The sequence below is a fragment of the Watersipora subatra genome, chromosome 6 (assembly GCF_963576615.1).
Source record: "Watersipora subatra chromosome 6, tzWatSuba1.1, whole genome shotgun sequence".
Taxonomy (NCBI): domain Eukaryota; kingdom Metazoa; phylum Bryozoa; class Gymnolaemata; order Cheilostomatida; family Watersiporidae; genus Watersipora; species Watersipora subatra.
The window spans coordinates 387448-411492 of record NC_088713.1 but is presented as its reverse complement, the minus strand read 5'-3'; the positions used below and the strand labels follow the sequence as shown (position 1 = coordinate 411492).

Sequence of the window (24045 nt, the reverse complement as noted above, 5' to 3'; positions counted from 1 at the left end):
TGTTCATGGGGTGATGCAGAAGGATTTATTGCATCAAGCGTAAATTAATATGGAGTAATTTCCTGTGACAGTCATGGTGTATGGGAAAACAATGCATACTGACTGATAAAGGTGCCTGTGAGGACCTTTTCCCTACAGCGAATATTTGTGTTTTTAATCTCAGCGCCAAGCGTTCTTGGTCAATAGACACAGTCATGTTCTGATTGCTAGACATTGTCCTCATAGAATTGTGTCTTCAGACCTGCCAATAGCGCTCTCTCTCTTTCTCTTTCTTTTCCTCTTTTTCTCTCTTCCTCCCTCTTTCTCTTTCTCCCTTTCACTCTATCACTTTCACTCTCTCATTTTCTCTTTTTCACTCTCGCACTTTCTCTCTCTCATTTTTACTCTTTCTTTCTCCTTCCCTCTCTTCTTCTTTTTCCCTTTTTTTTCTTATTTCTCTCTTACTCTCTCTCTTTCTGTCTCTTTCTTTTTCTCTCTCCTCTTTCTCTCTCTCTCTCTCTCTCTCTCTCTCTTTCTCTCTCTTCTCTTTCTCTCTCTCTCTCTCTCTCTCTCTCTCTCTTTGTCTCTCTCCTCTTTCTCTCTCTCTCTCTTTCTGTCTCTTTCCTTTTTGATCTCTCCCTTTCTTTCTATCTCTCTCTTCTTTTCCCTCTCCTTCTCTCCATTTCTCTCCCCTTTTTCTCTCACTCTCTGTCCTTCTCTTTCTCCTTTTTCTCTCTCTCTCTCTCTCTCTCTCTCTCTTTCTCTGCCTCTCTCTCTCTCTCTCTCTCTCTCTCTCTCTGCGTAAGATCTGCCAAGTAACTTTTCACTATCTTCTCATGGCAGACTAGCATTACAAGTTATCACATTTTGGATATCAGCAAATGATTTCAATCAGGCAGAGTTGATCACTGCCTTGAATGATTGTTTTCTAATAGTACACATAGAGTTACTTTTCTCAATACATAAAGTTGTTTTTATACAAATAGAACTACATAGCTTTCAACATAGAATGTTAGTTCTTATCACACTAGGTTCCAAAGTTATTTTCCTTTGCACGAGGATGTAGTTTATGCTATCCATCAATGAGCTCTCAGTCGTCATACAGAAGTGAGAGTGTATAAACTATAGGAGTTACTATTCCATTGATTTGTTTAGCCACATGTCCCTTCAACAATTACCAAAAGAATTAAAAATTAAATTATGTTAATTTTGAAAGACCAAATAGGAGTTGGCCACATCATTGCTTCTAATTTTTGCGGCAACTGGATTTTACATTATAGTCCACATCAACTGTTGCTTACTATAAATTAATTTTTTTGTTGGTTCCGTACCCTTTCATCATTCATAGAGTCACTCTCTACCGCACATAGAACATTCTTTTTTTTAAAACTTCAGCTACCAACAGGCCACTAGGAATAAATTAAAATGCAAATGTAAACTAAAAGATTGTCATATCAAGGCGCTTATGTATGAGTTGACTGCTCCATCCATACAGGTGCTTTTGCCGCTCTTAATGCAATGAAGGTTACCATTTCTGGGCTGTGATTAATCTAGCAGAAATCTACTGTAAAATGCATTCTGGGAGTGATCTTGTGACATGTATCAATAGGTTTCAAGTTTAAATTTTCAATGGAGACCTGTCAATAGACTAATGGCAACAGTACTGAATAATCGCTAATTGATATTGAAATACCTAGAGTAGTTGGCAGGTCTGTATTAAGTGTCTCTGCGGGTTTGCAAATTGTGAGCAAAGCATTCGCAAAGCTATCAGCTGTAGTATTAGCCGTTGTCGTAGGTGTAGATTGCTGAGAGTTTGCACGAGATCTTTTCTATCATTTGTTGGAGCGTAAAAGGAGGGTAAGATATATGCTCATTCAAACCAGTGCAAAATTACAGGCTATAGTTAGTTTCTTTAAAATGTATGGGTTGAAGTGTACTTGAGACTGCCATAGATGGAGAAGCTGTTGCCAATTTCACTGTTGCTAGCATCTACATGTTTGTTATAATAGAGAGTGTCTTGTGAGATGCAGGAGCTATGTATAATCACACATTGCGATGAAGCTAAACATGCTCATGCAAGTAGCAGTTTTGCATCTGTTTATTTTTGGATTTTTGTGCATAAATTATGAGATTCCTTAAAATTGATCTGCCAATTGCTTGTCTCTACATGTCAATCCTTTGCCTCAACTATTTATCAGTGGTTTTTGTAACTTCATCTTAGAGATCATTTGACGTCCTGGGAAACTCATGCAGAAAATTCATGCGGTCGGTCACTCTCTCACCCTCTCTCTTATCCTCTCTCGTTTTTTCTTTTACTCTCTCTCTTTCTTCTACTCTTTCTTTCTTTTACTCTCTCTTACTCTCACTCTCTTTCTCCTCTGTCTTTCTCTTTCTTACCGTCTCACTCTCTTTCTCTCTAATCTTTTGCTCTCTGTCACCCCACACTCTCTCTCTCTCACCTTCTCTTGCAAGTTTTCCCTCTCTCGTTCACTCTGTCACACTCTCACTCTCTCTCTCTCCCTCTTTCTTACCCTCTCTCTCTCCCTCTTTCTCTCTCTCTCTCACTCTTTCTCCCTCTCTTTCACACTCATTCTCTCTCTCACTCTCTCTCACTCTATCTCCCACTCTCTCACCCTCTTTCACTCTCACTTATAAAACCTACCATAATTGTTCTGGCTATTTTGTGGTAGTTTAGTTATGCCACAAGGTTGACACAATCACCTGTCGGAAGAAGGAGATATATACCCTGAAATAGTTGAATACTCAGTCTAGCTCATACTATTAGACAGAGTTGGACATGAGAAGCATCCTGGTTCCTTCTGAGGGCTCTCCACGGTATGCATGAAAAGGAGGTTTAGGGTTTGGGCCGAGTGTACATGTAGAGCTTTGTTATAGCCAACTTCATTTCTATGCGAGTAAAATGACCTAATATTTAGGTGAAAATGCCAATTAAGTTTGCCTTTTTAAAAATCTTTTTTTTCAATTTATCTGATATAAAATAGTTTTTAATACGATCATTATGTTATCAATAGCTCATCTATTAATAAACGAAGCTTTTATAAGCAAAAATAAATAAAGTCAGGTAATGGCTCATTCCAATAAGCTATTTTATCAAGTTCCAAGCTACATATTAAATCATAACATTTGATAGATACCATAATACTAAGGCTGTCAAAGCTAACAGACTAAAAGAGGTCTGAGCAGCTGATCTGTCTCTGCGAGAGTGTCATATTTAGGATCCTTGAGGCTTGCACGTTCCTCTGCAATACTCTCGAGGTCTCTAGAGGTACTCCTGGGAATATATCCAAAACATATATGTTGTGTAGTAGAGCACACAATAAGCATTTGCTAAGATTTACGTGAAGTCATATACATGGAGTTATGTCTACACGCTATTACCACCGATATGAGCCTAAAATGGCTTGTACTGCAATGATGTTCGGCTATTGAATTTAATGAAAAATTTAACTTTTACCAAGGTCATTTGCCAGAAAGCTCGTAGCCTCAAACAGCCTAAAATTTGGAGATATCAATATAGGTCTCAAGCTATAGGTGTCAGTAATTCATGCGTTTATCCAATATCAATGGGTATTGTAAACCTTTGTATACCCCAATATAGGTAAAATTTAATATATTTCTTTGCTAAGTTAAATGTATCATGCCTGCAGCAACTACATACTCCATAAACATAGGTAGTCAGACAGCTTTATGATTCTTCTCTCAGTGATCACTCACGCATTGTCGGGTACATTTGTCGCATCATTGATTGTAGTAATAACTCTGACGTAATATTATATCTAGTCTAGCTTTCTGATTGGTGGCTGTCGAGCCAGCTCTAGTATGACTTTACGGTATTTTTAGCAGGTTTAAGGATGCGATTCTAGTAGACTTTATCAAAAAGTACAGATACTTTTCTATCATATGAGACCTTGCTTTTTGTTTTGGTGATCTGACTGTCAGGATGTTTACAGATCAAAGTCGACAAACTTGATCATAAACAAAATTTCAGAAGAAAAACACTTGCCCAAAAATGGTTTCAATAGTTGCGCTTGGGCATTTACAAGTATATGCAGCGTTTAGAAGAAAACGATGAGGCAAATTCTAACCGACTTATCTTTAAATGAATTGAGACCTCAGCAGCAATCTATTTTTAGGCTAAGTTTAAAATTTTATTCCAACGATCAAATGCAAATACAAAATAAAATATGTCAAATGAGATGAGTCGCGCTTGATTCGCAACAGATGATGTCATAACAAAAGGGACAAACAGGAGGCACCACTACTGATGTCATGTTGGGGCAAGTCTGGGTGCATCTTTTTCTTGTGAGCGCTCTAACTGCAATAAGTTTTGTCGATTTTAATCTTGAAACATCCTGGCGGTCAGGTCACATAAACAACAACAAAATGCAAGTGATAGAAAAATGTTTGTACTTTCTGATAAAATTTATTAGACTTTGGTGCGATCACATCTTTAAGCGAGGATTACTCTACTTGGCATATAAATGTATGAAGTCTGTTGCTGCCGAGAAGGGAAATTGGAGTCTTATGACAGGAAAATCAAAATGTTTATCAACTTTATCATTTTACTATAAAATATTTGGTTGCTTGAGCATTTGATATTTCTTCCAATGTGTAACGTATCCATAAAATCATTTGATTTACTTCTACTGCCCATCTTTAACCAGATCCCAAACATGACAGTTTCAAAAAGCATCTCCCATTAAGAGATTTACATGAAGCATCTACCGATAAGGTACTGTTAGCGTTTCCTTAACTTATTTGGCTGAACTCCACTGCTAGGTCAAGCAAGTTGGTTATTACTCTTTACAAAAAGGATTGTTATCTGCTAATAATTAACAATTTGGCGGGCAATCAAATAAACAGCCAACGAACTCTATCACTTCTTGACTGAACATATTACAAAGTGCTGCAGGAGTCGGTATACAGTTTGATTCATTATCTCAATGATTTGCTTGACAACCTGCCCGCATTGTCATAGCATATCGGAATCTGACATTCAGTGCTTAATGAAAAAAGAAATTGCATAATAAGATTGAATACAATGTCAGGAGTTGAATTTTTTTTAAAGGCAACCGACCAACAGGTGGTTGTATCCTTTCATTTTGTAGCACATAATGACTTGTGGCAATCTTTGCAAGTGTCTCTTGGAAGACTTGCAAGAATTGTGTGGATTTCCTTTCCTCTGCATGGCAGATTTGTGAGAATTTATAAGCTTATATTAGAAAGCCATTATGTTCTCTGGCTCATATGTAACTCAAGCACTGAATTTATCAGATGTTCATAGCCTGAGCATTGTAATACTGTACTGAAACCTTACCATCACCATGTAAAAAATACCTAAAAACTAGGGTAAAAAGCTGTTGTTTTCAGAGTAAAACACAAAATAAAAACTTATTACGAACAATTTATTTACACTTCTTTGTATTTGAATATGGCTGTCTTTGAACATTTGCAAGGTTGGTGTAACTTCTACACCCTGTTATAGTTCCCAAGTTCAAATATCGGCCTGCAGTTGTGCCATTTACAGTATTTCAGGCTTTATGAAGCATAAATTGATTTTCATTTGTAATTGAATATGCTGGTACGTGATGCAGCCGTAGCACCTGCTCAGTTGTGTCATTAACATCACCTGTCTGGTCTTGTCGCTAACAAAATCAGGTTAATATCTCAGTGTGGTGCTCAACAGATCCACTAGCTCCTAACCGGCACTAATGGTGTTACCCACCCACACTATAAGTCTATTACATTCGAAGTTTATGTCTCTATTATGTTTATGTTGAAGAACTCTAGAATAATATAAGGTGAAGGTCATTATAAATCAGATGCAGCAAATCCTTTTTAATCTACTTTATTTATTGCTGAATCTAATTAAACTTTCAACACCCACGGGTTGACCTCCTATCTCATGAACTTTTGATATTAGCAAGCAATTTCAGGTGTCATTTTATTGCACTGTAACTATGCTTAGTTTTATTGATGCAGAACAGGATTTTTTAACAAGACGATTTCTGTGCAGTACTTTTTGCCGCAGGCCACAAACCCAAAACCTATCCATCTTCTGTTATGACTTATAGTTCCAAATAATTACAAGTTAAAATCCAAAAAAAATTTGTCCCCACAACGGCTATATCTACGTATTTGGCCAAAGTAGTTCATGTAGTCCTTCAATGGAACTTTGGCGATGTGAATGTAAAAATGTAAATTTCAGTTCTTTTTATGTGTTTCGAAGCAAAAACTATTATTTATGATGTTTAATGAGTAAAATAATGCTCTTATGCACTTTTTTGTTATTATCATTGTGTTATTTATTTACTTTATATAAGCATAAATAATTTATTTGGTATAAAATAGCGATGCTGAAAAGTCTAGTAATAAAAACTGAGCCAAAATGTCCTTGACCTAGTTTCTGGTGTTTTTTGTTTTGCTGTCCGTGCTGCTGTTTCCTCTGTTGGCTCAATTTCATAGACATCAAGGTTTGCTAGTGATTAGTCTTTATCATTTCATTAACTTAGAATATTCTAATATGATAAAAAGTAGCTAGAATTGGCTTCGAAATCAGCATTTTAGCAGACTTCAAAATATTACCCCATCTCTACCTGCGGTTTGATTAGCAAACCAAAGTTATCACGTATCTTTAATACCAATAATATTGCTTCAACTTATGCTTATGTTAGGAATCTCAAAAAGTTGAGCAACTTTAGCATTTTACTAGAAAATATTCAGGCTACTTACGCTTTTGATATTCCTTCCGATGTGTAACATATTCATTTAGCCATTTGATTTACTCTTACTACACATCTCTAAACAGACCCCAAACATGACAGTTTCAAAAAGCATCTCTCGTTAAGAGGTTCACATGATGCATTTACTGATAAGGTACTATTGGCATTTCCTTAACTTTTTTGGCTGAACTCCATTGCTAGGTCAAGCAAGTTGGTCACTGCTCTTTACAAAAAATGTGGGAGCAATCAAATAAACAGCCAACATACTCGTATCACTTCCTGACTGTACGTATTACAAAGTGCTACAGGAATCGGTATACAGTTTGATTCATTAGTTCAATGATTTGCTTGACAACTTTAATTTCACTATGTATTCACTCTACTACCAATATTATTGCTAGTAGGCTTATTATTATTATAATTATTTTTTTAATACTATTATGAGGCATTGCACAGATATTTTGGATCCATTCAGAACCCTGAACCTAGATAGACAGCGCTTTTTCTAAGATGTTTGCTGAACCAAATTGATCAGTTCGTTGAATGTTGTCCAGTCTCGTCCAATCAATGCGGAGTACTGCCATGCAGGCTCTCAGGTGATAGATAGCTACAAGTGCACTTATGAGTACTATTGCTTGTAACTTTACTAGTGCTTTGGTAGTCTGATGCACCATGGGAGATCATTATGTGTAATAAGTAACTGCATAGTTATTCCAAAGTACGTTAAGGCGTCTGAGTGGTACAAAGCAAAATGTCTATCTATGAAGCTGAATTTCGTGAGTTGGAATCTCGTTGAAAGTAGCGTTTGTTTTTAACCTACAAGCATGGTTTCAGACAGACAGATAAACACCACTCTCATTTTATTAAAAAAGAAACTAAATTTATAATGTTTTAAATATATCAACTTTAAATTTTTGTAAAATATTTTGCCTATTGAGGATCAGGCCATACTGTGTACACACTTCTGAAAACACGTTAAAAGCTAATATTGTCTAAAGTTCAGAGGTCACCATCATGCTAATAAAGGTTTCTGATTTGCTATTTATAGAGCATAGACAAAGCGGTTCGTTTTCAATGGAGTAACTCTCAGAGTTTTAAGAGCGTTAACAAAGCTTTTTACTAAGAAATTTAATAACTGGGTCAGATAAAATTTAATGACAAGGTAGGCTAAGTGCATTTACTGTATCATTAAAAGCTATAGTCTGAGATCTTTGTAAATATTTTAATACTTTAGGCTAAAATAACTGAAGGTCTTTGCCTTTAGTGAACAATAAAAATATTCTTTTAGACATATTCACAGCTTATCCAAACAAACATTTCCCTTTCAGTCATATAATAATATTAATAATACAATTTACATAGGAGATAAAACCATGTCTATGGAGGGGATCGATTGTATGAGACATTTTTATATTTGGTCATGTGTACTTCTTTAAATCTGTATGGGATACTATCATGAGATCAGAAAGTACTATTGTTAGAAAATTCTCCTTAAAAAAAAGCTTGGCCAAGTTTACTTTACATAAATTTTACGAAATTTTAATTCATATAACAACTCTTAATAAAAATTGGTGATCTATAGACTAAGGACTAATAAACAGCAGTTCAGCGATTCGAGTCCAGCTATGAGATATTTGACAAAGCAACTAGTTTTAAATTTCACTTCCGTATAGGGTTACAACTTTCACGGCAACTTACAATTGCTTCAGAATGTGTATGGGAAGACAACTCTGACAGAAAATCTGAAGCAAATAATGAAAATAATTTTTGTACCTTCCCAACGCAACTCATAAAATGTATAATTTAATCAGTAACTAATTTCAAATACATGTATCTTGAATCGTTTCATTGTTGGGGGTTTTATTAAAGAACTTCTAGTTTTGTAGCTTGAACTTGATTTCTAACGACTAACACGCCATCTCTCTACATTTGATCAAAACTTCTAACGACTAACACGCCATCTCTCTACATATGATCAAAACTCTACTTACAATCGCTTCGGAATACAATTTTTCTAAAATGCTTGCAAAAATCTGACATGACAGGCCAAGAAGTTCCTCGCATACAAAAGTAACTCGACGTGCATAACTTGTGACATAACCAAGAGGTAACAGTTCCTAACATATTCAATTACAGCAAAAACTCGAACCAGGCTATTTGAGTAATTCATTATGTTGTAAGAATTTGCACCATATTTAAAACACTATAGGCATTTGTAACTGCCGTCTGTAGCCTCCAGCTGTTTTAAAACTCTGTTATGTTAATTAGTTTTTATTGATTTAATAAAATGTCTGATTGAGAAACTAGCTGACCATACATAGGGCTATTCTGAGCTACTCAACACTTTGTTAGTCAATCAACAGAGAGAGAGAAAAACAGAGAGATACATTGAAACCTCTTTTATAAAATAGGTAGGCAAATAACTTGAGCATTTTTAAAGTTTTTTGCTTTATCTTTTATGCAGAGTAAACTCGGTAACTATAAATGACAGCTGGGCCAAAGGAGGCGTGTCACTGGGTAAAGTTAGTCAACATTCAACCAGTCTCATACCAAAATCTCTCATAACCACTATGCCAGTTTTGACATTTGGCAAGCACCTGCAGAGCTTGCCATGTTTTTGACCTGTCCTAATTTTATCATTAGTGGCTTCATACATTATTTCTTTGTTGCATACTGTAGAAAGGCTCATTTTGTTTTCTAACCTACTGTTACTTAGCAGCATAACTCTTTACTAACAACATGTCTTCAGTTTTACATAAAGCATTAAATGCAGACACACAGACATGTTGATAGTTAGTGAGAAGGTGAGAGGTGGCAGCAGCTGATTATAATTGCTGCGCTTTCAAGTCAAAGACTGTACCTTATGCTGATAATGCTTATGCTGCAGTTGTAAATGTTTCTAGAGGAATAGTGACTAGAATTGAAAAGACTCTGTACTTATTCAAAATGCTTCAGCACTCTCTTTGTTCGTGATTCTTCTATTAAAACATTTTGTACCTAATATATTTTTTCTGATTTTTCTGGCTATCCATTTCCTGTTAGTGTCTAATTTATTTTAATTCTCAAACTTTGTTTTTCCACTCTGGGTCATTAGATTAGCCCAAACCCCAAACCCTGATGGTTAAGTAGGCTTGACCTACGTACAACAGGTTAAGATTCAATTCCCAGAAAAGCCGCTGTTGGTGACAGAAATGACATCCAAGCTTAAATTGCTCTCTGCAACTAGGCACGTCTCCATTCATCGAGGTTCATTTGTCACTAGACTCAGACATGTTCAGCAAAGACCAAAGAGTCGTTGTTGGTGCAACAATATTTTAGAAACAAGCATAGCCTCTGTCAAGCAGCAATCATTCGGCTTTGGATAGCATAGGGTTGTTGTATTTATAGACTCAGCACGCTGATTGGCTTTTGTTGGGTATCACCACAAAGTGGCTATAGACATCTCTGTTACATTCCTCGGTACAAACTGTCTATAAATCACATAACGCTCATTGGTAATTGACCTCTCTTAGAAGTAGTTATTCTACATAATCGTGTAGGTTTTGCATACTAATATGGACAGTGCACTCTACAGCTGAATATCCATGTGAAGTGTAGTAAACAAGTGGGAAGGTCAATTTCTATGTAAAAATTTGCCCTGTCAATTATGACTTAGAGCTCATTTATATAGCTATTACGGAAAGTCCATTTAACAAGTGAAGAGACCTGTTGGACTCCCTTTAAGCAATTTTGAGAGCCATTGTGCCACCTGATTAAGAATACCATAAAACTATTTATGTTATGTAGAATAGGATAGGCTCATGGCAAACACAGATAAAACCTTAAGAAAGTTGTATTTTCATGCCATGAACTGATAGCTTTTTTATTTGTGTAATTAAGCTTTTTGATAAAAGCACGAAGCTAGGATGAAGAAAAGCCTAAACAAACTGTTGAATACTTAAACATGCAAACGATTTATTTTGAAAAAAGTAGACAAAGTTGGTTTTCCTATACTGGATAGGCCTAGAAAAAAAGTGGTGCTACCAAGCATTATTTAACTGTATATAGCTGATAAACATAGGAACTACTTGGCACTAGTTAGTAGAAACTAAATCCATAATAAAATATTGTTTGATCTAAGGCTAAGCGTTTATGTATGGCATCTTGGCATGTGACATCTTAGTTACAGTGCAACTCACATTGTTTTTTTACTGTTTTCTACTTTTACTGCTTCTACAAAAGGTGTTTGTCTCTGCTCTTTTTACACCCAAACTCTTTTTTCTCCGTCTTCTCTCTTCACTTTCCTTCCTCTTTTATTTCTGTTCCTCTTTTCTCAAGATTCTCATCTCCCCATTTTTCCCTGGTCTCTCTTTTTACCCGTCTCTTCTGTTTTTTTTTTATCTCCTTGTTTCTCTTTTTTGCTTACTCTCCTCCCTTTTTTTCCGCTATATTTCTTTATCTGCTATTTTTCTCATCATGTCTCATCATTTCTCATCTTCATTTACTGAAATGTGGTCACAGGGTATAAATTAACAGGCACTGGCTTTGACATCAACTCAGAGGTTTTTGACATTTAAGTTTCAATTGGTTAATATTTTGTAAAATAATGCAATTCACATCATTTTGATGGAATACTGCTTTTTAAGAGCTAATATATTCTGGCCTTATTCATACTCGCTGATGACTATATTCACACAGCCTGCTTGTTGAACATTCATTATTTTTGGTAGCATCCGAGTTACAAAAAGGACCATCATCAATTATGGGTGGAGATCAGTCAAAGCGAACGGCATTCAAACCGATACTGAAGCACCACAAGTCAGAGGGTCTAATCGTAGCCCCTGACAGACGGCTGAGCGCTCCTGTTATTCATGGCAAGTCAAATGCAGGTGGGTCTCTAACTAAACCAACCATTTCAGTTTTTTGGGCAAGAAAAGGAAATTAAACATCAACAGAATCTTCCATAGACCTGTCTTTAATTGATAATCTTGTCCAGTAAGTGTGGGAACTCATTTGTATGAACAAGCTGATGAATGTATGAGTAATTATAACAAGTGTAAATACTCCTAAAATAGCTAATGGTATGAATAACTGGCACCACCATTAGCATCGTAGTCACCCATTTGTTTGCTCTTGCCTCTCAGCAGCTCCTCACGTCTATTTTAAGAAATGGATATTTTGGTATAGACTTGTGAAGCAGCTAGCAGCTCAATTAATGTCATGGAAATGTCACAGTATGTATGCCGTCACGTACAATCCTGCTCTTCTCCAAAGATATTGACATCTGGTTACTAAAATGTTATGCATTTTCAGGACAAAAAGCAGCTTTAGCAACAATTCAGCTATCAAGAATGCATTTTAAACGGGTTTTGCATGGGTGTAAAAATAGCTGATGGGTTGATAGAATGAAAAAGGAAGACGCTGAATAGTGGTCTCAATGATCGGCTCTTTAAAAGCTTATTTTTGGGGCGCTACTAAAAAAACCATGATATAGAAAGGAACTCGCGCGGTAATGTGATTTTTCCATTCGCTTCAAGTACCTATTATTCATGTTCGTTTGTTTATAAATTTGTCTGAGCAACATGTCTCTTGTTGTTTATGGAAGCTCCAAACTTAAGAGACTTATTCTATTTTAAAATTGTCCTTTTGCAACTGTTTTAACCACTGAATAGCACAAATTGGATCAAATTATTTATGATTATCTGGCAACTTCTCAGATATTATGCGCACATTCAAGTCGCTAGAGCTTAGAACAGATTGGTACCCAGTCATAGTGGTCCATTTTTGAGGTGATCAGTATATCAAAAAGCTCAGGAGTTACCTTCTCTTGCATTTGCCTTACTACAGGCTGATAAAACAATACTATGTTGACTTGATCTTTATAACAGATAAGTCTTACTATGAATAAAATTTTACTGCTGGTGATGTAATTGGCAGTTAATATTTGTGCCTCTGCTACATGGAGGGGCTGTTTTTGGGGTTGTTGGTGATACCAACCATTGCTTATAGAGCTTTACTGGAGTTGTCTGTTCAACTTGTAATATGTTTGTCATTAGGATCAGAAGCCTTGTACCATTTGACATACACAGTTTTTCATGTTGTACTCTACTCTTTTGATTGGTTATAACTATTGGAAATTATATAAGGTATCGCAATTTAGACTGCTGACAATTAATTTCTCAGCATTTAATCTATGCTCAATTTAACTTCAATTCAATGTTTCAAGATTTTTCATGGTTTGTGTCCTCGTTTTTTACATGACAATTACAGGTTCTTAACTCATTTCAACTTACGTGATATGAACAAATTGCATACAATCACAAACAATCATTTTGAAAATGTCATTGCCAGCTGCTTTAACAATCTCCCACCAAATATCCGTTCTCTTAGCAGAGAAAGGCATTTTAAACACTATTTGTCAGACTATTTATTCAATTGTAATGGCTAACTGTTGCTTTTTTCCCTTTTTTTGTTGTTTTACTATTGTTGTATGGCCTAATCTGAAAAACATTTCTATTTGTGAAATGAAATTATTGCCAATAAAGTACTATATATATATATATATATATATATATATATATATATATGTGTTCTTCCAGTTTCTACGCTGCCAGCCATCTGCAATATATGTTACTTGGCTAACAGTAGAAAAACCATATGTTATAAGTTTGGTGTATTTTTTATTCTTGAATTGCTCATGCAGCAGACACCTCTGCCTCCAAAGAGTTGACATACGTGATCGTACTTACCAGCAGCTCACAGCCTAATGGTACGGCCACATGTGCCAATTTTTTCATTGTTTTTTACCAAAGTCATGAATTGAACGAAAAACACATAATTATTTAGCTGAAATTCTCAGAATTGTCAGAGCTGTGCACGCACACAAAGATCGTCGACGAAACGTTTTTAATTGGATAGACAAACTATTAGCAAGCACAATTTTAGCAGTTTTTGCAATTTATAATAATAGTCCGAGGCAGATAAGGTGACACGCAAGAAAATTATTAATGCAGTTTGCCATTGTGAGTACGATGCAATTGACTTGATTACGCTAAAGATGGAAACGCTTCCTACAATGGAACTTTGGCTTCTAAAAAAAATTTTTGATGTTAAAAAGAAATGCTTTGTAGCCATAGTGTCCAATTTAGGCAGTTGCATTGTATGTACTATGTTGAATTGCATTTTTACTTTTATTGTGTGCCGTGATATTTGTCTCGGACTATATAAATTGCAAAAGCTGCTACAATCAAGATCGCTAATAATTTGTTTAGCCAATAAAAAGCGTTTCACCGACAATTTCGGTGTGCATGCACAGCTTTGACAATTCTGTGAATTTCGGCAAATAATTCTGCGTTTTCCGTTCATTTCATGATTTCGGTCAAAAACAACATAAAAATCGGCACATGTGGTCGTAGCTTAACCTCCTGTTATTACTTTTGTTTTGAAAATCCTGCCAATTCTCTGTTATCAGCATTTTTTGAAGAATGCAGTCCCCTCAGATCTAAAACAGTTGCAGAAGCTGCACTTAAAGATGAACTTGCACAGCAATCTAATAGACGTCATCAGAAAATACCGGTTTTTATCATTTGCAGTTGCTTTTTAAGTTTTCTGTGATTTGACTGTCAGGATGTTTCAAAATTAAAATAAACAAAACTTGACCCCAGTTAAAATTCTCAAAGGACAAATATGTAAAAGATGATGCCGTTAGTTGTTAGTTGACAGTTGATATCGATGATTTCAAGTCGCAATGTTACACAAATTTATTCTGTTGGTCTCTCTTGCAACTGTAGACATCCTAATTGCACTTTCACTTGACTTGGACTTTTTAACCACAGTCGAGTTTTATCGACTTTAATCTTGAAACATTCTGACAGTCAGATCACTTCAAACATAAAAGAAATTGCAAAGGATAAAAAATATCATTACATTCTTAGAAAATCTACTAATATCGTATTCATCTTGAAAAATTCTCCGCTTCACAGCTCAGCTCATGGAAGTTTAGACTTACTACACTTTGACCTAAATTGTGACTTACATGTTATATTTCATTTTGTAAACTCGTTTGAAACAGCAAACTTTAAGGATTTTAGTGGCCAAAAACAATATCCTGTGTATATCAGACACTTCAGTTTGCAACAGGTGTTATTTTTGTTAGCTATTGTTTTTCTTATTGTACATTCAGCTAATTACAATTAGTGTTGACTTTGGTTGGCAACTTGACTTATTTTAAGCCTCGGTTCAAACCAAATCCTCAGCTCAATTGAGGTGCGCCATATGTCTACCCGTAGCTTAGTATTATAAAATGGCTCTCTGATGCCTTCGTAACAAACAATACAGGCAATTAAATGTATTGGAATTATTTAGAAATCGGCCATGTTTTAGAGCGTTCTGAATTTTTTGTATGGTGTAGTTGTCTCACTTTTTTTTTCTTCATTGGCAGAGCAGCAACAGGTTCGCAGCCTGTCAATCATGCAGCCCATTTTAGAGAGAGCAGGTGATTGTATATATGGTAGTATCGCTAGTAGCTACTTGCATGTTATTACCTTAGGCTATTAATCACCTGCTGCCTTCCTAGTGGCCTTCACATAGTTGAGAGCTGACTCTCTCGTAGTGCACTGCAGCTATTCTTTCTTGTGGAGCAGGGGAGGGACATATTTTAATACCCTTAGAGGCTAAGATATAACGGAGAAATTTATGTAGTCTGAAGTCAGTAGTATAGTTGGGAATATACTGAAGCTCAAGTCATTGGTATAGCTGGAAAATTACTGTAGTTTAAAGTCATTGGTGCATCTGAGAACTTACTGTAGTTCAATGTCATAGGTATGGGTGGGAACTTATTGTGGCTAAAGTTCATAAGTTAGTTGGGAATTTACTGTAGCTTAAATTCATCAGTATAGTAGGGAACTTAAGATACTTTGGCTTAAAGGTTGACTAGCAACGAAATCCCGTTACAGTTATTTAGTATTAAAAGATTCACCATGTCTTACTTTGTTGTGTTGTAGGTGCAAACTATGTAGAAATGTGATTACAAGCTCTTGAAAGCTCAAAAACAAACAGTTAATCGCAGCCATCACGAAAACGGCATAGGTTGGAATCCCTCTCCAAAATGGCTAAAATGGAACGTAGTTGAACACGATGTGGTTCTGTTGACATTTTAATGAAACTTTGTTCATCGAAGTATTTTTACAAATATACTTCCCGTATTCAATAAAACCATGTTTATTGTTCTTATGCGTCTATCTCATCATTATTGTAATGCTGTCACTTTGAGCACTGATATCTCAAAACAGCCTAAAAACTAGTTCAATTTTTTAACCTTAGCTCGAAGGAGTGCATATCATCCTCTGATAAACATGATGAGCCTGTTGGTCATCTGTGATAGTGGAAAAATGCTGCAAGAATTGTTCATGTTATTTGCCAGAACGTATGGGTCACATGATCAGATTACGACTAGATGGTTGGACCAAGCTGCAAGAAAACTGTAATGTAGTGAGCATCTATATTTTATAAGGGCTTTCCAGTAGAACCCTAAGTATTTGTCATAAACTAGTGCTACGAGAAGTTTTATATTAAGCCTTTTATTGGCCTTTTATTTCACGTGATAACGTCACATGTCAAGACAATACCCCGTTGAGTTGAGTACATCATCAAAATAAAGGGATTCCAACCTACGGCGTTTTCGTGATGGCTGCGATTAGCTGTTCGGTTTTGAACTTTTAAGAGCTTGTAATCACATTTCCACATACTTTTCACCTACAACACAGCAGAGTACGACATGGTGAACTTTTTGATACCAAATAATTGTAATGTGAATTTTGTTGCAAGTCATCCTTTAAAGGCATAAGTCTAGTTGGGAATTTACTGTAGTTCCAAGTCAGTACAGCTGGGAACCTACTGTTTCTCAAAACCTCTTAGAAATGTTAGTGACTAGAATATGTTCTTTATCATTCTTTAACAGATTTATATGTTAACGGTAGCCTTATTAACAAATATGTTGTTGGTGTTAACAGTAGCTTTATTACCAGTCGTGGTGCTAGTGTTAACAGGAGCTTTATTAACAAGGGTGGTGTGAGTGTTAACAGTGGCTTTATAAACAATGCTCGTGTTAGAGTTAACAGTTTTTTTACTAACAATTATGGTGTTTGTGTTAACAGTAGCTTTACTAACAATGGTGGTGTTTGTGTTAACAGTAGCCTTAGCAACACTAACAATGCTGACAGCAGACAGTAATTTAGAGGCATTCAAAATAAATACAACTCACCTATAACAGCCACTCAGTCTCTCAACTCATTGAAACAGAAATATTCGCATTTCTTACTTTCTTTAGCATGAGAGTTGTTCTTTTCTCAAAGGATAACTCTTCAAAGTTGCTTTACAATCACGTAAGCTGCCCATGGATAAGTTACATACCCCATCATGGTTTTGGTTAGATAAGTAGATGATAGACCGTCATACACTGTAAATCCTCGTGTATAAGCTGCGTTTATGAACTTACAATTTTGGTGTGTGACTTTACATACAGTCTGAAAATTATACCTGTAAACTTTTCACCGCGTTCGAGGTTAACGTATATTTTAGAATGTGCGAACATTAAAAATAATTTGTTCAGCACTTTACTTGTATTCCCGCAATGGCGTCATTTGCCATGGTCACTGTCAATACATTTTTCAGCACTTGACTTTGCAGAATGCTGCAGCATTTCAGTTTGTAGTTTCCAAAAGCAACGTTTACAAAAGTTACATTGTTTGTAAAAGTTGTATTATGGTATTCTCGATGATATGAATTAAAACCGTGCGTGCCGATTTGGTACTGGTTTACTGTAGTTCGCCAAAGTCGTAACATGTTCTTCGCAAAAGTGAGATTGCTCGTTAGTTGATTGGCATTTCATCCGCCATTGCATGCCTTTGATGACAGACAGAAGGACAGAGTTAGCGAATACTTCAAATGGCTAAGTTAACCAAAGTTTTTTAAATGAATAGAAAAACGGTGGATGCTACTTGTATACCAGTAAGTCATAAAACCATTTTTAAAGTTGGGATGTGGCCTGTACATGGAGGCGGCTTATTAACGAGGATTTACGGTAATAGTCAGCATTTTAGTTGGTACGTAGCTCTATTGGAAGAGCTATTCTCTCCTCAAAGCTTACATTAATCGCTATAGAAATAGTGGTTTACCTACGCTAGTTCGCCTGGACTAGGGTATCTAATCATGAGCTGTCATAGTTTGCATAGCTATAATTGTAGACTGTAATGTCTAAACATTTTCCATTCTAGTGGGTAACTCCACCTTTGGCCTGTGCTCCTTTAAACCAAACAGCAACTCTACTGAAACTGTCACACTTAATAGCTTTTGCTAAACAAGTAGCTACAAATATTTTCACATTTCCTACCAAATAGAGCTAGCTAACTACACCTAGATGTCTATATATAGTAATGCTGCTCTGTTCAATTTTTGCAACAAACAGATATACTGCTGGCACCCAGCTTAACGCAAGAATTCTTCTCTTAAAAGGAAAGACTTCATCAAAAGCTCTTTGTACAGTGTCTGTCCTAAATTCATAAATTCTCTATTCACAATCAAGCTAACGTGTATATCTAGGTCATGTATATGACTATTATCAGCCATTAAATAGGCCATTAAATGATGGGAATCCTTTGGAAAGCAGTACACTAGCTACCAACTGTGTAGATTAGGTTATCTTATGTCATGATTCACTTTGAAATAACAAAATCATTTGATAGGAATTTGTGATCAAATGATAAATTTTGCTAGCTGTACAAACCCAAATGGCAACAGCTCTTTGTATGGTAATATCAAAGTTAACTGTTGGCTTATTAGCAATGAAAGGGTATTGCTAACAGTAGATGTATTAATTATATTGATGATAGTGTTAACAGTAGATGTATTAACAAATGTGGTGATGGTGTTTACAGTGGATGTATTAGCAGTATTTGCAATAGTGTTAACAGTATATGTATTACTAAATGTAGTGATGTTGTTTACAGTAGATTTATTAACAATATTGGCAATGGTGTTAACAGTAGATGTATTAACAAATGTGGTGATGGTGTTAACATTATATGTACTACTAAATGTGGTGATGGTGTTAAAAGTATATGTATTAACATAAAAGGGAAATAGTTGTAACTGTAGGTGTAATAACAAAGGTGGTCATAGTGTTAACAGTAGGTGTGTTAACAAAATGGTGTAGTGTTAACAAAGACAAATTTACAATCTTAGCAAAAGTATTAACATTAGCTGTATTACCTATGCTAATGATAGTGTTAACAGAGGTTAACATGAGAAAGCTAATGATCACTTTAGTCTAACAATAGTACTTCCATATCGTCAGCATGATAGAAGTAAATTTAATAGCAGTTTTACGTTCATATCGTAAACAAAATCAGCAGTAGCAAATTAGCTATATTATGGCAATGAAGTTTGACCCTGGCCTTAGATGCGTAGGTCTTCCTTTTTCCAATGCTAGATGATCGATACATAAACCTCATTAATCTATTAGAAATCATCTTCATACTCCCTGCACCAGACATGCTAGTCGTTGTGGTAGTAAACATGCAGCATGTTTTGACAGGATATAGTCTTGAATCAAATCCAATTGTCTTTGAGTATTATCATGTGTGCTGCAGAAGTAATGGGACACGCAAAGCTCTCAGCCACTCGTTCTGCTCCATATGGTTCGACTGTTGCTGACATAGATGAACAATCATTCACTCTTCCTTTAGCAGTTGGGGACAGCGCTAGCCCGGCAGCGCAGGCTCGCCATGCTCGACGAAGGAGCAGCATGCAGGATTCTATCGATGCAACAAACCTTAATCCAGAGTTTTACAAAGCCCTGGTTTGTGTTTAAATATGTGTACAATGTAATATGACTGTTATATGTGTATGGTGATCTATGACTGTTATATTTCTATGATGTAAAATGACTGTTATAGCACTTATATGTGTATGGTTTTATATGACTGTTATAGCTATGATGCAATATGACTATTATATGTGTAGAGTGTAATATGACTTTTGTATGTGTGTCTGACGTTTTATGACTGATATATTTGTATGATGTTATATGACTAATATATGTGTAAGATTTAATATGACTGTTATATGAGTATGATAGAATATAACTGTTATATGTGTATGTAATATGACTACTATATGTTTATGATGTAATATGACTGGTATATGTGTATGATACTATATGACTGTTATAAAAGTATGATACAATATAACGGTTATATGGGTATTATGTTATGTATATGCGTATGATGTTATATGACTGTAATTTTGGCTAATATACAAAAAACTTTTGTTTTTCTGTTATAACGTGACTGATATATATTTGAGTTCTATGGATCTAATGTTTCTTTGATATGTCTATGTCTATGCCACAGGATCGAGCACCTACAATAAAGGAAGAGATCAGCATAGACATAGCTGAACCAATAGGAGTACTTTTCATGTCCACTTACCTTAATACAGATACGGGGCTCCTTAAAGTCACCCTACACAAGGCTGACTTTGCAGGTGAGTTTTCAGGCTTACAGGTTTCTTGATTAAAATATTAGAATTTACTTCAGTTGTATGCACAGTGCAAACATACTAGCAAGCAGAAGCTATCATACTTTTAGTTGGAAAGGCAACTCCTATCACTAAATAAAATCACTAACAAAATTTAAAATTCACATATTATGCTCTTAGCTGATTATGATCTTAGCTGATTATGATGAGTTGTTACAGTAAGGCTAGTAGAGGTTAAAATGCTTCTAGTTTTTAACACCTGGCTATTAACTGTGGTTGGCAGAATGAGACAGCTATAGACAAGTATCAGGGAGTTGTCTTGCCTGAAGAATTAAAAAAGTTATCCATGTGCAGTATATGAAACTCTGTTATGGATACTGCAAGAGATTAAACAAGTTTTTATGGTTTGACCGCAAATTGCTTTTTGAAAAAAGAATAAAAAGCAAAATTAAAAGTATCTAATTCTTTTGTTTTGTGTTATAAAATGTATCGAGTTCAACTTGATGATATCAGGTAAAATGTCGGAGTCAGTTTGTTACACTGCAAGCATTTTTTTTTTGTTGAACAAAAGCCAAAATGAAAACTTCTCTTTGACATGAGATAAACTTGTAGCTGTCAGATATGTTTTTCCTATCGCATCAGCTTTGGAATCTCATCTTTTACACTAAATATTCTAAATATTTTGAATGTTTCATTTTATGAAACTGTTAGAATGACTAAAGTTTATTTCAACAGAAAAAAAACTCAATCATTTGACTCGATCTCTGTTTTGCTAAGAGATGTTAACTGAGTTTAGGTATTATAATATTTAATTAATATATGTGCCAATATACTGTAATATTTATTTGATCAGTCAAACATTTGGCTAAAGCACCATAAAAATACTGATATTATATTATATTTAGATCAGGAGGACACAACTACAAAGTGTAATTACAATACCAGAGATAACCTTTACCTTGGCTCAACTATAAGTACTTCCTAGTTGAATAGCTAGGCTAGATTTGAACTGGTTTAATTGATCGCAGTAATTCCTGTAACTAGTTGACTTGTAACAAAAGTAATAATGCATTATGGTGGCTCATGTAATATCAATATTTTTCAGGTTTTCCAAATGCAGAGATTCAGCTGAAAATGCCGTACTTCACAGTTTTTGTGACAGAATCACACTCAGCCACCCGTCACACAAAGCATTCAGAAAATGCGCAACATCCAATTATAGAAGAAACGTTTCTTTTTGAAGTTGGAGGTAGTAACGTTATCACTTGCTAAGTACAAGCAGTATATTAAACAGCCTAAATGACTAATAATATTTGAGCTAGCAAATATTTTATGGAATTTTGTGCAGATTATTGGTTTTGACCTTTTAGCATTTCCAGAAAGCCCGTTTTTATTATTGTGGTTGTTATTTGAACTTTCTAATTCAGATGTGTCAAAGGTTATGCTCCAAAGACTGACATGGCGTAGCTAGCTTCCTCAGAATGAGCATTTAAAAGGCTTTCAACTGAAAATAGATGTATGCATGAAAAACTTAGTTTTTTATGCATACATCTATGTTAATTTGCTTAACTGTAAAGTCATGCTGTCATAGCAATCAGCCAAAATTTAAGCTTTCGTCTCAAAATTTCCTACTTTTTTCCAGCTTTTGTTGCAAGAAATATTTCATCTTGCAGTATGATTAGACATGCCCTTTGATAGGATGTAAATAAATGCTTAAGAATTTGCACCCAGTTGCTTACTTAAGAACAAGGATCAGACTAAAATCTGAAGAAATGTTGCTTTGAATGTGAGACAGACGGTCATATTGCACTTTCGGTTACCAATGTATGGTCCGTCTATTAGATAAAATACGAACATTTTGTAAGAACCTTAAGTTTTAAAAAGGAAATTGACAAAAAAAAATGTAAATAGATTGTTAAACCACCCAAGAACAAAATAGGAAAACAGCAAAAGGTATGTTTTAAAAAACCTATTGCTGGCACCTCTAGTTTTAAAAAAACCATTTTAAGCCTGGTTTTCATATCTATTGCAAGACACCGGCAGTAATCTTGCGCAGCAAAACACTTGCGACGCTAGGTTTGGTGGCTTCTGTTTACATAAAGCTGCATCCCTAATAATCCCATAGAAATTTTTGCTGGCCATGCCGTTTCGATAATGCTAACATTCACTTGTACAGTGCATTTTGGGAGGTTTTGCCTGCAGCTCTTCGCAAAGTGTGAACAGTGTTAAATTTTCACGCTAACCGTCGGCAATTACCGAAGGTACTCAGTGTGTAGGTTTACATTTCATTGCTGATACCTAGCAGCGCTGTCGCTGTTGTTTGTAGCGTATATGGAAACCAGGCTTTAGAATCATTTTGTGAGCTGATGAAGCTAAGACTGTAGGGATATGCTAGAAGCCATAGAGGTATAGAGACAAAATATCAGAGTGAGACAAATCTAGAACATTGGTAGAATATATAAAACAGACATAGAAAGTAACTCAGGCATTTACTTTTTGTAGAGAAGCTTCTGGAAAAGAAACTTGTCTGTGAACTCCATGACTTTGATCCATTTGTCAAGACAGAACAAGTGGGAGTTGTTCATGTGCGCTTAAATACCATTCCAGAAGATGAAATGTTCTCTTTACAAAAACCTATAGAAATGTGCTGTTCAGAAAGACATGTACATGATAAGGTGGGTTGAGTCAACAGTTAGTTGTTCAATTAGTCAGTCAGTTAGTCAACAGTTGGTACTGTATGTTGCCTAACTGATAATCTATTTGTTTATCATTCGTCTGTCCGGCTATAGCTGGGTAAAATCCAGCAATGCAAATTCTCATTATACAAGATTTGATCTTGGAACCTCCTGTTCCCAAAGCGAGAAGCCAACCCATTAGACCTCGTGAGATGCAATAGATTCATTGAACAATATGAGACACTATTTGGGTTAAAGTACGCATAGCACTCTGCGCTATCCGTAACGTCACTAAAGCTTGATCTATTGGTTTTCATGAATCAGATTAGCAATACAAATACTAGCTTACTCAAATTAGCCAATTGCTACTACTTTACCTGCCACTGATTATAAGCTGTTTTTAATAACCGTGTAAAGCCGGGCGTTCACCTAGTTTTTACTATAATAATAGTAGTGCCCGTTCGTCTCTCTGTTTGAAGCCATGCTGAAAGTCCTATGATAAAAATTACCCTGCACTGGAATCAAACCCAAGTGCTCCGACTTACATTATCATCCAGCTCTCTAATCACTGCCACTTGCCACTTTGTTATTATTCATTTACTAACTACTCATTACAATCTCTCATGATGCCCTGGACTATCAAGCGTACTAGTAACTTCTAACTAACATACAACACCACAGAAATTTTAGTTGATAGCTGAGAGTTTACGATGTATCATTCACTGTATTTTTATATGACGGTATTTATGTTTCCATCTTTTATGGAAACCTGTTCCAAGTTTTGCAAGCATCTGTTAATAAATTTTACCATCCGTCCTTGGCTCTATTAGCTCTCCAGAAAAACCTTAGTGACTTGTTGATCATCTCAACAAACAGCTCTGTCTGTCATATTCCTTGTTTTAATTATCTCAATCAAAAATATAGGCAGTCATGCGAGGCTAACTACACCTGAAATTAATTTATGGCCATGTACATTACGTACATATATAATACAATATACAGAGAGTACGGTGTGTTACAATTACGGCTCAAACAGCAGACACAATATTAATACAGCAGAAAACATTGAGGAATGTACTCTAAAAAGTGTTAATATCATGTAATGTATAGGAATTTGTGTACATAAGAAGATA

The 24045-nt window shown here is 35.5% G+C and overlaps 1 protein-coding gene across 9 annotated transcripts in view; it reads left to right on the top strand.

Annotated features, from left to right (window-relative positions):
- LOC137398625 (synaptotagmin-7-like) overlaps positions 1 to 24045 on the top strand; it is a 41884-nt gene that overhangs the window by 13493 nt on the left and 4346 nt on the right. For 4 of the 9 annotated variants that reach the window (XM_068084794.1, XM_068084796.1, XM_068084793.1 and 1 more), the window contains exons 4-9: positions 11432 to 11590; positions 15142 to 15195; positions 19349 to 19557; positions 20111 to 20243; positions 21343 to 21486; positions 22740 to 22912. In XM_068084794.1, coding sequence (XP_067940895.1) covers positions 11432 to 11590; positions 15142 to 15195; positions 19349 to 19557; positions 20111 to 20243; positions 21343 to 21486; positions 22740 to 22912 — 872 coding nt within the window. Of the gene's footprint in view, positions 1 to 1729; positions 1837 to 11431; positions 11591 to 15141; positions 15196 to 19348; positions 19558 to 20110; positions 20244 to 21342; positions 21487 to 22739; positions 22913 to 24045 lie in introns of those variants that run through there. The other 5 variants (XM_068084802.1, XM_068084799.1, XM_068084801.1 and 2 more) reach the window with 5 other exon arrangements.